At 45.7% G+C, this 14,208-nt stretch overlaps 1 protein-coding gene across 1 annotated transcript; it reads right to left on the reverse strand.

Annotated features, from left to right (window-relative positions):
- Positions 1-231: 231 nt before the first annotated feature.
- marcksl1a (MARCKS-like 1a) lies at positions 232-3,426 on the reverse strand. The gene is made up of 2 exons (XM_066679012.1): positions 3,177-3,426; positions 232-905 (listed from the first exon to the last, which is right to left on the reverse strand). Exons 1-2 carry the CDS (start codon positions 3,234-3,236, stop codon positions 348-350), a joined length of 618 nt encoding a protein of 205 aa, XP_066535109.1. The 5' UTR covers positions 3,237-3,426; the 3' UTR covers positions 232-347.
- Between the last annotated feature and the right edge of the window lie 10,782 nt (positions 3,427-14,208).

A 14,208-nucleotide genomic window follows, 5' to 3' on the forward strand; every position in this document is an offset into this window, starting at 1 on the left:
TCCTGATGTGTACGATTAAAAAAAACAAGTCCACAGCAGCAGAGCTCTGGGGGAGACGCTCTGGAAGAAGAAAAAAAAAAAAAAAAAAGGAAAAAAAAAAAAAAAGATGAAGAGGAATGAGGGAAAACAGGCAGTGAACTTTTAGTGGCTTGGAGCTTTCTGTCATTGGCTCGTCTTCTCTGTAGTAACCGCTGTAACTTCAAATAACGTGGCACAAGTCTCATATATATATTTTTATATATTTCAATCTTAAAAAAATGGAAAAAGAAAAGAAAAACCAAAAAAAAAAAAAAAAAGAAAAAAAAAAGAAAGAGGGGGAAAAAACGGTTGCAGTCCAAGGAGGGAGGTCACTCCGCAGCGGGCTCCTCGCTCGTGGTAGCCGGCTCGCTGGGGGCAGCAGGGGTCTCCTCAGAGCTGGCGCTCTCCTCTGTGGGTGCAGTTTCTGCCGCGGGGGCTGGTTCTTCTGCTTTAGGCTCTGCCTCCGCCTCTGCCTCCGGGGCCGGGGCAGCTGCTTCCTCTGTGTTCTCCGTGGTCTCAGCGGTCTCGGCGGCTGGCTGGGCATCCGCCGGCTCCTCCTCTTTGGTCTCCGTGGCAGCCTGGCCGTTCTCCTCCACAGCCGGGCTCTCCGCTACCTCCTCGCTGCCCTTCTTGTTCTTTTTCAGTGAGATGCCCTTGAACTTGAAGGAGTTCTTCAGGGAGAACTTCTTCTTTTTCTTGGTGGCCTCCTTGGCGGCTTCTCCGTCCGCTTTCGGGGCCTCTCCCTCTGTGGCAGGGGCCGCCTCAATGGCGTCGCCACTCTCTGTCGTCTCCTTGGCGACCTCGGCGCTGCCGTTTTCGTCGGCAACCACCGCCTCACCCTCGGGCTTGGCCGACACATCTCCGTTAGTTTTTACGTGGCCGTTTTCCTGAAAGCAGACATCAGAGAATGTATGTTAGAGAAGGACAGTGTTACAGGAGTAAGATTTATAATTGCTCATGATCTGCATACATTAGTCAAAGTAAGTGAGGGGTACATTTCCATAGAAGTGCAAAACAGATGTTATGCAAGAATATGGCCAACTGGTTTTGTTGCTTTTCTAATTAAATGACTGCACGTCCTCCACAGGGAGCAATACGCAGCAATAACCCTGCAATACTTTGCACTGCTAATGTGTTAAATGCAGCCAATTCACAGTAACCACGTGTGTGTAGTTATTTTCACCAGAAGTGTGTTGTAATTTGACACCGCATATTTAATTTAAGCTCTTAGACTCTCAAGAGCCTGGCAATGAGGCCAAAGGTTCCCCCTCATTCCTCATTGATCCACTGTATTCACCACAACCAATCAGTCGATAAATATCCATACCCAATTAAATATTCACACGACCATCCTATTATTAATTGAAACAAATCGTTTAATGCTAGCGTAATGTTCTTATTGATAACTGTAATTATACCGTCAAAAATGATTAAATGGCCATATAACCTTATAAAGATACTAATGCTGCTATAGGACCAGTTTTCCTTTACATCTGTGGCCCTTGTTGGGTGTTAAACACTTCGCTACATGTTCCCAGGCCCCCAACTATGTTCCTATTCAGCCCTCCATCCCAGGGTTGAAGCCCAAATTGAACTCATAAATGCCACAGGCCTACAACGGCACTCACCACCAGGCATGAGGAATGCAAATCACCTGAGTGTAGTAACAGTTACACTCTTATCTGATAAAACACGGTACAAACCGAAAAAAAAAAAAAACCCATGTGCTCTTAAAAACCGCCCCTTTCCAAGGGTTCTTTAGTGGCTCTGTATGTGGAGAGTGGTTATTTTACAACATCTTTTTTTATCTGAATTGTAATTATGTTTCTTTATTCGATAAATGCTTTGCTACTTTAAGATAAATATACTACACTTGGTAAAATTGTATACTATGTTTATGTATGTGGGGTTCTACTTATTTATGCTTTATAGGTGCTGTATATACAAATAAAATATATAATCATAAAAAAAATGAAATACAAAAAAAGCCATACATCCTTTACAAAGGTATTGTATATAAAAAATAAAACAAAATCAACGTGCACTTTGACCAAGAGGCGAGGGTGTGAACCACGTGGCTGTGTTTCTTATTTGACCCAGTTACGTTAAAACACACGATAAATTTCCCTCTCTATTGTACACTCATAACCGTGTATTCTCTGGTTATGTATTTTCCAGTTCAACCGCGGGTGTCGCTGTTTCGCCACTCTCCGGACGCGCGCTACTGCGATTGCGCGCTACGAGCGGGAGGTGGCGCTGTGGGACCGCGCTAGTTTTATTTAAAAAAACAGGACCAAACAAAGGCGACGACGACACGCGTCCTCTAACACCCAGTATCCGAAAATAACAAAAAAACAGAGCCTAAACGCTTTGTGTAATCTCCGAGCCTCTGCTCGAGTTTCTCAGCAACTTTCACCAATTCACACAGAAATCACGAGATCAACAAAATGCAGGTGATTTCTGCGCAGATTCAGACACAGTGCCGTTCAAAGCCCCGTTACCAGAGAAACACGAGCATCGCAATGGAAACGAAATAACGTCAAAAACACACGTTTCCGCCTTTTAAAAGCCATTTTAATCCATGTTTATTTGATTGGTTACTTGTTGCTAGGCTGTAGGTGTATCTCCGTGTGGGTGCCCCTCCGCAGCCCTTCATTTGCATGCTTTGCGCCCTTTTGTTCTTAAAGCTGGGTTGTTTTACGGTTTCCAGCGCCAACGCGACCACGACGGCAGACTCCGAGACTGTGTCGTTTACAGCTTTGTATGTTTTTTAATTCCTCAGTTCACGGTGTTTTAATATAGTAACCGTAATAATAAAAAAAGCAGCACTTTATCCACACCCACCAAAACATGAACGCCCCCCGAACCGTGGACAAAGAGTCACAAGCAACTGATACATTTTCCACGTAGAAGGCAACGAATCAAGTCGAGTTTAAACCGATTCCAATGAAACATCCAACGGGAAAACTTCAATTAAAGCGGAGATGGACACGCTTCCTCGAAGAGACCCAGACACAAAAGCAGCCCAGTGGCGAACCCCGATGGAGAGAGAGAGAGATGGAGGGGGAGAGAGCGAATGAAAGGGAAAATCAGCCGTGGATGAAAGTCTGTAGAAATGCTGTTTAAAAAAGAAATAAAAAATAAAACTAAACCCCTACCTGGCCGTTGGCTTTAGCTGTTGCAGTCTCAGCCTCGCTCTTAGTCAACTGAGCTCCCATCTTCGTCTGGTTCCTTAATTAAACCTTAATGAAAATAATCAGGGAGAAAAAAACAAAAAGAGGGGGAAACAAAAATAAGCCTTCGAAGATTCAACCCCCGCCAAAAAAAATGGCTCAAAAGCACTGAGTGTGTTTTTCTCCCTCTCAAGCACAAAGAGCTGAAAGCTGGTATCACATCCACACGTCCCCTCGCCGAGAGCAGTGTGAGCCTCAGCAGATGGAGCCGTGTGTATTTGTGAAGCTCCAGGCCACGCCCACAAGCCCCGCCCCGCCGCATAGAAAAGAGCACGCCGCCCAATACACGGGGCGGGGTTTGGATGGAAAACCGCCCAATCCTCAACCGAGCGGGCGTGGTTAATGTACACCACTTGTACGAAACACTGGCCTCTCCCTGAAAAGTGGGCGTGGCTTAATTACAAGTCGAGGAAGGGGTTTTCTGCTTTTAACATGATACATAGGCTACAACTTAGCTCTAAGTAGCTAAAATGGCGAATATAAGCATGTAAATACATAAATGACATCTGTGATATTTCAGTGGAAAGTGTATTTTAATAATTTACATAATTTATATATTTTTTATCTTTAATTAAATTCTGCAAAATGTTTAGGAAATTTATTTCACTGTTAATTTTTTTTTTTTTTTTTTTTTTAAATGTCCAGCCAAGTGAGATCTTCTATCATTTAGTCTTTAAGGAGCTGATCAGGAGGCTTTAAAAATAAGATAACTATTAATATAATTAGGGTGTGACACAGAGCAAATGATTATTTTATTGGGTTTTAACAAGTGGGACCAATCTGTGAGGAAACAATAGCCATAATCTCAGATAAATCATTGCCTCTGACAAAAAGTTATGGAGTTCCTATGTATCTAATGTCCATAAATGGGTTTTGTTTATTGTACAATTAATGTATTTACTACTGTGAAGGACTACCCCAGTAAACAAGGATCGTCCCTGGACGTTCAAAGTAGGTCTAAAAGTAGTCTGTCCGTCGAGGACATATTTTAAACGTCAATGGACGTCCAAAATCCATCTTAATAAGTTAGTTAAGTGGTGACCAATCGATAACGTCAGTGGACGTCCAAAACGCGTTTTATACAAGTAATTTATTTCGGGACCAATTAATAACGTCAATGGACGTCCAAAATACGTCTAATAGTCGTCTTTTCAACTTTCATTTTCAACCTTAAGAGAACGTTGATTAGACGGCAGTCATTACATTATTTCAACGTTGAATCAACGGCTAATTGTTTACTGGGATACACCTTGAGTGTTTCACTCACATTTACACCACTGTTAATGTGATATGACAATACACCTGAGTTTGATTTGATTTGATTTGAAAAACTGGTTAAAAATGTAAAGCAGTCACGGATATAAACAAGGTCAGGTGGCTTATATCTTTTAAATGCTTCTAATTTCAGTGTTTAACCGAGAATGTATATGTGCTTCTGAATTCATGTTAGCTTAAGTGCTAATATACCACCTGAATCTCATGCAGACTTATGCTAGGGGCATAATCATATTAATCACATTTTGAGGTCTTTAATGTCAGGATGTTTAGAACTGTTCAAAAATATTTCATTTATAAATTTTGCTTCAAATATGTCATCTGTGATGATTTAGATTTTGATATAGCGTCATCAGTCGTCAACCCATCACACAACTCACAGGCTTAAGGTGGCCTGTGTCATGAAATTCACTTTATGTTAATTTCTGAATACTGGAATAAACTTTGGCGGCACGGTGGTGTCGCAGTCACACAGCTCCAAGGACCTGGAGGTTGTGGGTTCGAGTCCCGCTCCGGGTGACTGTCTGTGAGGAGTGTGGTGTGTTCTCCCTGTGTCTGCGTGGGTTTCCTCCGGGTGACTGTCTGTGAGGAGTGTGGTGTGTTCTCCCTGTGTCTGCGTGGGTTTCCTCCGGGTGACTGTCTGTGAGGAGTGTGGTGTGTTCTCCCTGTGTCTGCGTGGGTTTCCTCCGGGTGACTGTCTGTGAGGAGTGTGGTGTGTTCTCCATGTGTCTGCGTGGGTTTCCTCCGGGTGACTGTCTGTGAGGAGTGTGGTGTGTTCTCCCTGTGTCCGTGTGGGTTTCCTCCGGGTGACTGTCTGTGAGGAGTGTGGTGTGTTCTCCCTGTGTCTGCGTGGGTTTCCTCCGGGTGACTGTCTGTGAGGAGTGTGGTGTGTTCTCCCTGTGTCTGCGTGGGTTTCCTCCGGGTGACTGTCTGTGTGGAGTGTGGTGTGTTCTCCCTGCGTCTGCGTGGGTTTCCTCCGGGTGACTGTCTGTGAGGAGTGTGGTATGTTCTTCCTGTGTCTGCGTGGGTTTCCTCCGGGTGACTGTCTGTGTGGAGTGTGGTGTGTTCTCCCTGTGTCTGCGTGGGTTTCCTCCGGGTGACTGTCTGTGAGGAGTGTGGTATGTTCTTCCTGTGTCCGTGTGGGTTTCCTCCGGGTGACTGTCTGTGAGGAGTGTGGTGTGTTCTCCCTGCGTCTGCGTGGGTTTCCTCCGGGTGACTGTCTGTGAGGAGTGTGGTGTGTTCTCTCTGTGTCTGCGTGGGTTTCCTCCGGGTGACTGTCTGTGAGGAGTGTGGTGTGTTCTCCCTGTGTCTGCGTGGGTTTCCTCCGGGTGACTGTCTGTGAGGAGTGTGGTATGTTCTTCCTGTGTCCGTGTGGGTTTCCTCCGGGTGACTGTCTGTGAGGAGTGTGGTGTGTTCTCCCTGCGTCTGCGTGGGTTTCCTCCGGGTGACTGTCTGTGAGGAGTGTGGTGTGTTCTCTCTGTGTCTGCGTGGGTTTCCTCCGGGTGACTGTCTGTGAGGAGTGTGGTGTGTTCTCCCTGTGTCCACGTGGGTTTCCTCCGGGTGACTGTCTGTGAGGAGTGTGGTGTGTTCTCCCTGTGTCTGCATGGGTTTCCTCTGGGTGACTGTCTGTGAGGAGTGTGGTGTGTTCTCCCTGTGTCTGCATGGGTTTCCTCTGGGTGACTGTCTGTGAGGAGTGTGGTGTGTTCTCCCTGTGTCTGCGTGGGTTTCACAATTTTAAGACAGATGTCAAACAGCCCTAAGTCAATCAACACTATCATGTATGATCAGCACCACCCCGTACACAACTAACCTCATTCCAGAGAGGAGTTGTGCACAGTCAGCTGCCAAGCCTCCTTCATGGAAAGAAGGATTTCTAAGGTACACTAACTTTTCCCAGGTAAGGAGGTGAGTATTTTCATGGTGACGCATTAGAGCTCTATTTTATATGTGGGTAAAATCCAGTCAGGCAAAAGAGATGTATGTCTCTTCAGGACAAAACAGAACCCCAGTTTCTGAGCCACCTGTCCTTACACTGATAATAATCTACAGAGAACTCCCAACAAACAGAAAGTTAAGAGATGTAACACACCAAGCTTGTCTCTACATGCCACCGGTGTCATCTGCCACTGTATTTTGATCCAAGTCACAAAAACTCAGACAGGAAGCTGTGCCGCACTCTCTTTTGTTTAGGAGCCGTTTTTATAGATGGTTTCTGAATGGTATACCTGAGCTCTTTGGCTCAAGTCCAACGGTGAATACGCCACACAGGTGTTCTCATTCACTCATAGTAACCATGTAAAGGCATCACCCGCTGGAGTGAGATGCTCTGGAGCAGTCACACATGAGCCTGAAGTCCCCAGTTCAAAGGTTCAGCTAGAGGGGTATAAAGCCCCCTAAAGGCTGGGCAATAGAGAAGTGGAAGTGTGTTCAATGGAGCGAGACAGGAACATCCACACCTTTGGGATGCGTTGGAGTGGTGTCTGTGATCCAGAACTAATCATTCAACATCGCTAGTGCTCCTCGCAGCCAGGTTCCAAGAGGGTAAAGCCTCCCCAGAAGAGCAGAAACTGTCACATGACTGGAAGGCGTGGGCAAATTCCCAGCGGAGACCTTTGATTTCCGAAAGGTATAAGGGCTGACATCACAACAAAGGAATAATATTTACAGAGTCTGGCTTTATTCCCAAAAGCAAGGAATCCTAAAGTATTTGTTATTCCTGCTCCTGGTCTTCCCTTGGAGCTGTAGATTATATTTCACTTTTACACCGCTGTCCTGAAATCAGCAGGTGGTAGTGGTTTCCTACCCTTCTTAAAAAGTTACATAGTGCAGTTTCTGGAGTGCTGAGGTTGGTGTAGCAATGGCAGAGGGTCTTTTCTCCCTATTATATATCAGTGAAGCATCTCAACGACTTTGAAGCTGGAGGTTTAAGGTAAAATTTTTTTCTTACCTTGTGTTTCTTTAATCTTATTATAAAGATAATGCAAACTGGGGGCGGCACGGTGGTGCAGCAGGTGGTAGTGTCGCAGTCACAGTGCTCCAGGGGCCTGGAGGTTGTGGGTTCGATTCCCGCTCCGGGTGACTGTCTGTGAGGAGTGTGGTGTGTTCTCCCTGTGTCTGCGTGGGTTTCCTCCAGGTGACTGTCTGTGAGGAGTGTGGTGTGTTCTCTCTGTGTCTGCGTGGGTTTCCTCCGGGTGACTGTCTGTGAGGAGTATGGTGTGTTCTTTCTGTGTCTGCGTGGGTTTCCTCCGGGTGACTGTCTGTGAGGAGTGTGGTGTGTTCTCCCTGTGTCCGCGTGGGTTTCCTCCGGGTGCTCCGGTTTCCTCCCACAGTCCAAAAACACACGTTGGTAGGTGGATTGGCGACTCAAAAGTGTCCGTAGGTGTGAGTGTGTGTGTGAGTGAATGTGTGTGTGTGTGTCTGTGTTGCCCTGTGAAGGACTGGCGCCCCCTCCTTGTGCCCAATGATTCCAGGTAGGCTCTGGACCCACCACGACCCTGAATTGGATAGGCGGTTACAGATAATGAATGAATGAATGAATGAATGAATGAAACTAGTAAAGTAAACATTGCCTTGGCAGGGACACAAGCTGTTATATCCACAAAGATCACCAGGGAAAAATCATCCTTGACCTCCCAGGCAGCATTGTGTTATTGCAAAGCATTTCTACAGCATTTCTACAGGTCCCTTCATGAAGACATTTTGACACGGTGTAAAGGGTATCTGGTGTTTTCAAACGATGTGGAGATACAAGGTTTTGTTCCAACTGCAATGATATGCAGGTTTTTACAATAATTGAAAAAAAGAATCTTGAAAAAGCATCTGATGAGCAGTAAACACAAGGATAACGTTTCTGCTAATCTCCAGGCAAAAAAAAGAAAAGAAAAACCAGGACAGCATTCAACTCGTATACATGTCAGCCACAAACATCTGAATACCACACACCCATAAAGCCTCCCCACCCCCTTTTCAGCTCCAGCCCACATGCAGCCCCTCTGCTCCTGTGGTATGTGAGGAATGTTTCAGACACCCAGAGGTCTCTGTTTCCTCTCAGCTGTCCCAAAGATCGTCCAGGAGAGGGGTGAGCCCCAAGCCCCCTTAATTCCTCACAGCAGAGAGGGGGTGGATGGAAGGATGGAGGAGTGTAAATGGAAGGTGGAGGAAACTGCATACAGTCATATGTTAACGTTTGGCCACCCTTGGTCAAATTACATGAGTGAAAACACAGTTAAACCTGGTTTTCTGCAAATGCACACACTGTTTATTTTATTAGACGTGCCGTAGTGTTTATACGTTGTGTGTTAGAGAACCCAACGCTCTCCAAAATACAGACTCAGTGTCCTCCAGCGTACCGACCTAATATTATTAAACATAAGGACCTTGTTTTCAACACAGCAACAAGGTGTTCTCCAAAGGCCCAGAGTTCTCTAACATGCTCCAACATCAGAAAGTTGAAGTGGGATGTTCCCCTCCAGTTCTGTCCTCACAACACTCTCAGTCCATCAATGCAACCCCAGTGGAGAGGGTCAGCAGCTTCAGGTTCCTCTGTGTTCATATCACAGAGGACTTCACATGGACAAAACACACCACACGGACGGTAAAGAAAGTGCAACAGCGCCTCTTCTACCTCAGATGGCTGAGAAGGTTCGGTATGAAGCCCCACATCCTCAGAAGATTCTACACCTGCACTGTGGCCTGTACGGAATCAACACCTGGTACGGAAACTGCACCACTCTCGAGCGGAAAGCTGTGTAGAGGGTAGGGCACACAGTCCAGCACATCACCGGAGTTCACCTCCTGGATCTATACACCAGCTGATGTCTGAGGAAAACCAGGAGAAGGACTCCACGCGTCCAAGCCACTGTCTGTACTCAGTGCTGCCTTAAATGGCAGAAGGTAAAGAAGCATGCAGTCCAGGACCAGACAGTTCTGAGATAGCTTCATCCCCCAGGCCATCAGGATGCTGAACAGTCAGTAGTACAGTGTCCTGGACCACACTCCCCACAATCATCCATCTTACAAACTCTATCTGCACCTGCACTTTCTCATTGGAACTGTTTACTACACCCTCCAGGTCTTTGGCCCATACTTTTCGGACTCTTTCCAATTTTTTAGTTACACACAACTACTCTTGTATATTTCAGCAGTGCAATATAGTGTACAGTATTTTTTTAAAAATCCTTTAACTTATTACTACTGTGAGGGACTAGGCACCCACGTTTTTCACTCGGGGCGACATGGTGGTGCAGCAGGGAGTGTCGCAGTCACACAACTCCAGGGTCCTGGAGGTTGTGGGTTTGAGTCCCGCTCCGGGTGACTGTCTGTGAGGAGTGTGATGTGTTTTCCTTGTGTCTGTGTGGGTTTCCTCTGGTGACTGTCTGTGAGGAGTGTGGTGTGTTCTCCCTGTGTCTGCGTGGGTTTCCTCCGGGTGACTGTCTGTGAGGAGTGTGGTGTGTTCTCCTTGTGTCTGCGTGGGTTTCCTCCAGGTGACTGTCTGTGAGGAGTGTGGTGTGTTCTCTCTGTGTCTGCGTGGGTTTCCTCCGGGTGACTGTCTGTGAGGAGTGTGATGTGTTCTCCTTGTGTCTGCGTGGGTTTCCTCCAGGTGACTGTCTGTGAGGAGTGTGGTGTGTTCTCCCTGTGTCTGCGTGGGTTTCCTCCGGGTGACTGTCTGTGAGGAGTGTGGTGTGTTCTCCCTGTGTCTGCGTGGGTTTCCTCCGGGTGCTCCGGTTTCCTCCCACGTTCCATGTTGGTAGGTGGATTGGTGACTCAAACGTGTCCGTGAATGTGTGAGTGAGTGTCGCCCCGTGAAGGACTGGCGCCCCCTTCAGTGTGTGTTCCTGCCTTGTGCCCAGTGATTCCGGCTAGGCTCCGGACCCACTGCGACCCTGAACCTGGATAAGCGCTTACTGACAATGAATGATTTGGTTTGACGTACAACAGAACACAAACATGCTCTGGATACAGAAAGCAGTTTGATTATAAAGACATGATGGGTTAAGTTTCTCAGTGGAGGAAATGGCTGCCCCATGTGTCTAACAGGGTGTGTATTGTGACAAAGACATTTCACATCGTCCCTGGCTCCGAAATTCCAAAGCGTAATTAAATCCAATTTACGCTTTTTGAGAAAAATGTGACCCCATGTTTGCTGCAGAACGAAAAGTGAGGGAAGTCTGACCATTTGGATCTATGTGGATTTGCTTTCAGTCTGATTCATCATATCCCCAACTCTTGTGTCAGAGTATTAACATCTTTACTCATTGACCCCGTTAGTGGTGAACCCTAACCTGTGCACTGCATGGTAAGCTTGCTGGACACTCACAGAACATTTATTCTTTATATTCTGAACTTGTTTTTATGTACAGATTTGTTGGTCTCCGAAAAATGCACCCCCTAGATTTTGGAACCTAGGCTTAAAGCCTTCTTCATATCTGATATTGCCAAACTGCATTCTAGCCATGGCTTTTTAGCAGGAATGTAAACAGCTGGTTCAGCTGTAGAGCTGTCAAAACATCTGCCCCAAAAACTGAAGCCGTGTAGTCACTAAACATGCAGTTTGCACCTTCATCATCTCAACACATGGGTGAAATAATCACTACAGGTTAAACGTCCTGTAAATGTATGTTGCTTGTTGGCTATACTAGGCTTGAAGCTAGTGAAGCTATCTTTGGACTCTGGGCATTGTCAGGGTGTTTGCAGGCTACAGTCTGAGTGACAATGAGGGGGATAAAAGCTGTAAAACTGAATTGTCACCATACTGCTGCTTTAAGCTGAAAAAATGTTTGATAAAATTCATACAAAAGCTGTAGAGAATTGCACCTGGTGTGTGTGTGTGTGTGTGTGTTTGTGTGAGCGTCTGGCAGTGTGGAACTGCAGTGTTACTGGGTCAGTGTGCCAGCAGCAGCTCCTCATCAGCATTTACTACGCTCTCTCTCTCTCTCTCTCTCTCTCTCTCTCTCACACACACACACACACACACTCTCTTTCTCTCTCTCTCTCTCTCTCTCTCCCACTCTCTTAAGCCCTCTCTCTCTCTCTCTCTCTCATGCGTGCTCTCTCTGTGTTATTCAGTCAATAGCCTGGAATTGGCTTTTAATAGGTTTAGTGCACAAGGAATTGTGTGTGTGTGTGTGTGTGTGTTTGTTTATATGCATTTTCAGGACACAATCCTACCAAATATTTTTTTTTCCTGTGGAATTTCACACACACACACACACACACACACACACACACACACACACACACACACACACATATATGCACAGACTTTTCTTCATAGTTTCAGGGCAAATTACTCAAACCGTACCATGTCTTCACCATAAACAGTAAACATTCATGTTACTGAGACATGCCTTTTGTCTCCATAAAGAAAACAGGTCCCCACAATGTGACTGTAAACAGATTTTGTTCCCCAGAATGTATTATATATCACACACACACACACACACACACACCACACACCACACACACACACACACATATGATGGTGGCATCCGGACAGTAGGAATATTGTAATAAATATGGTTTTAACTCTTTAGAAAAATCAAAATGATTGAAATGTAGGATTTGCTTTAACCGTGAACATATGACACATATTAATATTGTATCAGAGAAGTCTATATGTTTATATACACAGTACACGTTATCACCTTTTAACCATTCACGCATACAGAGTTGTCCTTGTTACTGTGGCCTCTGTCCTTGGAATGGGAAGAGAAAGAGGAGTCAGAAGACAACAGACAGACGGAAGAAACAAACACACCCGCCCACACGAACCCCCCCCCCCCCCCCCCCACACACACACACACACTCACACAGATGCAGACAAACACACAGACAGATGGAGAAAGTTGGCATATTTTTGTCTCATGATTTCGTTCCACTTGCATTTTTACCCATCTGCCATTGTAGACAGGTTGCCATGGCGTTATGCAGCCAGTGCTTTCTATGTAGCATGCGAGTGTGTGCATTTGACCCAATTTTAACCCCCCTCCCTCCATACCACCCTCTCTCTCTCTCTCTCTCTCTCTCTCTCTCCCTCCCCTCTCTTTTTGTTTCTCTTGGCCTGAATACCCCTCCCCCACCAGTTTACAATAACAGGCTGTAGATGGAGGGAAACAGCTTCACATGGAGCATCAGTTATAATCTTTAAAACTGGGAATAAGAGTGAATATGGAGAAGAGTAGAAACGCAGGAAAACAAACTGGTTCATTGACATTACAAAACCAAAGCTAATGATCTTTATTTATATCACACTTGTCAATAGGATTATAAAATGCGCTCCACGCAGGAGCATCAGCAAAAACATTGGACAGCTTTGGCAGGCCTGTTTACACAAAGAGGAAATGAATAACACAACAGCACATTGCTACAGATGAGAGAGTATAAACTAAAAACACCCAGTAAGCCGAGCCAATTCAAGCCTGAAAGCTTACCGCAAACAATAGGGCTCTGGTTCTGCAAGGATTTTGTGAAGAAAAATAATGCAAATCAGGGTCTACGTTTGATTTATTGTGTAATTATGAAGCTCATGTTAAATGAAGCAGACTAATACACTTCGGATATCAAAGCCACCTCACAGGAATATGACATAGTTCAGATATCCCCTAAAAAGAGTGAGTTCAGCTACTTCAAGGTGTATCCATGGACAACGATGTTCACACTGTTTGTATAATCTCCACAGAAATGCATGAAAAAGCATGTAAATCAGGTTTAAATCCCCTCAGCCATGGACTCTGGAGCGTCCAAATGTGTTATTCGGAGTCATCTGAAGTGATAGAGCTCCATCCAATATGTTTGAGATGATAAAGCTTTGGGATCCATTAATATTGCTCTCACAAATGCCATCAAATCCTCAAAGCAATGTTTGAACACCAATTCCTTCACCAAGCCCTCCCAGAAGAGTGGAGGGGGTTACTGCAGTAAAAGGTGGGGAACTGCATGTTGACGCCCTTCATTTCGAAGAAGTGTCGGCTTGGACGGTGTCTACAGTGGTCAGCAACAGTGGTGTCATCCTCATCATCATCTTCATCATCATCATCTTTATCAGGGCAGGCAGTTAAATGCAGGAACTTAAACATAAGGCTTAAAAATCATATTCAATCTTGAAAAACCTAAACAGGGCTCAAACCTCGAGGATTCAAACAGAAACAGAGGGTTTTATAGGTTGCTGAGTTGAGCCAAATTTATACTTCTGTGTCAAACCTACACTGTAGGCAGGTGTCGATGTGAACCCTGCACCGTAGCCTGGCGCTAACCTCTCCTGAATTGTAACTGGGTGTTGCACTGATGCAGATCACACTGTGATTGGTCAGTTGACGGACAGACATTGTTGAACCATTGAACTGAAGAAGTACAAACAAATGAACTCCTCTTCTCCACACTATAGAGACTGTAGACAGCAGCAAATTAATTCATTGTCTGAAACTGCTTATCCAATTCAGGGTAGCGGTGAGTCTGGAGCCTACTCGGAATCACTGGGCACAAGGCAGGAACACACCCTGGAGGGGGCACCAGTCCTTCACAGGGTGACACACACTCACATTCACACCTACGGACTCTTTTGAGTTGCCAATCCACCTACCAACGTGTGTTTTTGGACTGTGGGAGGAAACCGGAGCACCCGGAGGAAACCTACGCAGACACAGGGAGAACACACCACACTCCTCACAGACAGTCACCCGGAGGA

This window comes from Hoplias malabaricus, chromosome 8 (assembly GCF_029633855.1).
Source record: "Hoplias malabaricus isolate fHopMal1 chromosome 8, fHopMal1.hap1, whole genome shotgun sequence".
Classification (NCBI taxonomy): domain Eukaryota; kingdom Metazoa; phylum Chordata; class Actinopteri; order Characiformes; family Erythrinidae; genus Hoplias; species Hoplias malabaricus.

Coding starts and splice junctions, on each gene's coding strand:
- marcksl1a (XM_066679012.1), bottom strand. CDS start 3,236: ATGGGAGCTCAGTTGACTAAGAGCGAGGCTGAGACTGCAACAGCTAAA. Junction 906..3,176: donor CAGCTAAAGCCAACGGCCAG/GTAGGGGTTTAG, acceptor GTCTGCTTTCAG/GAAAACGGCCACGTAAAAAC.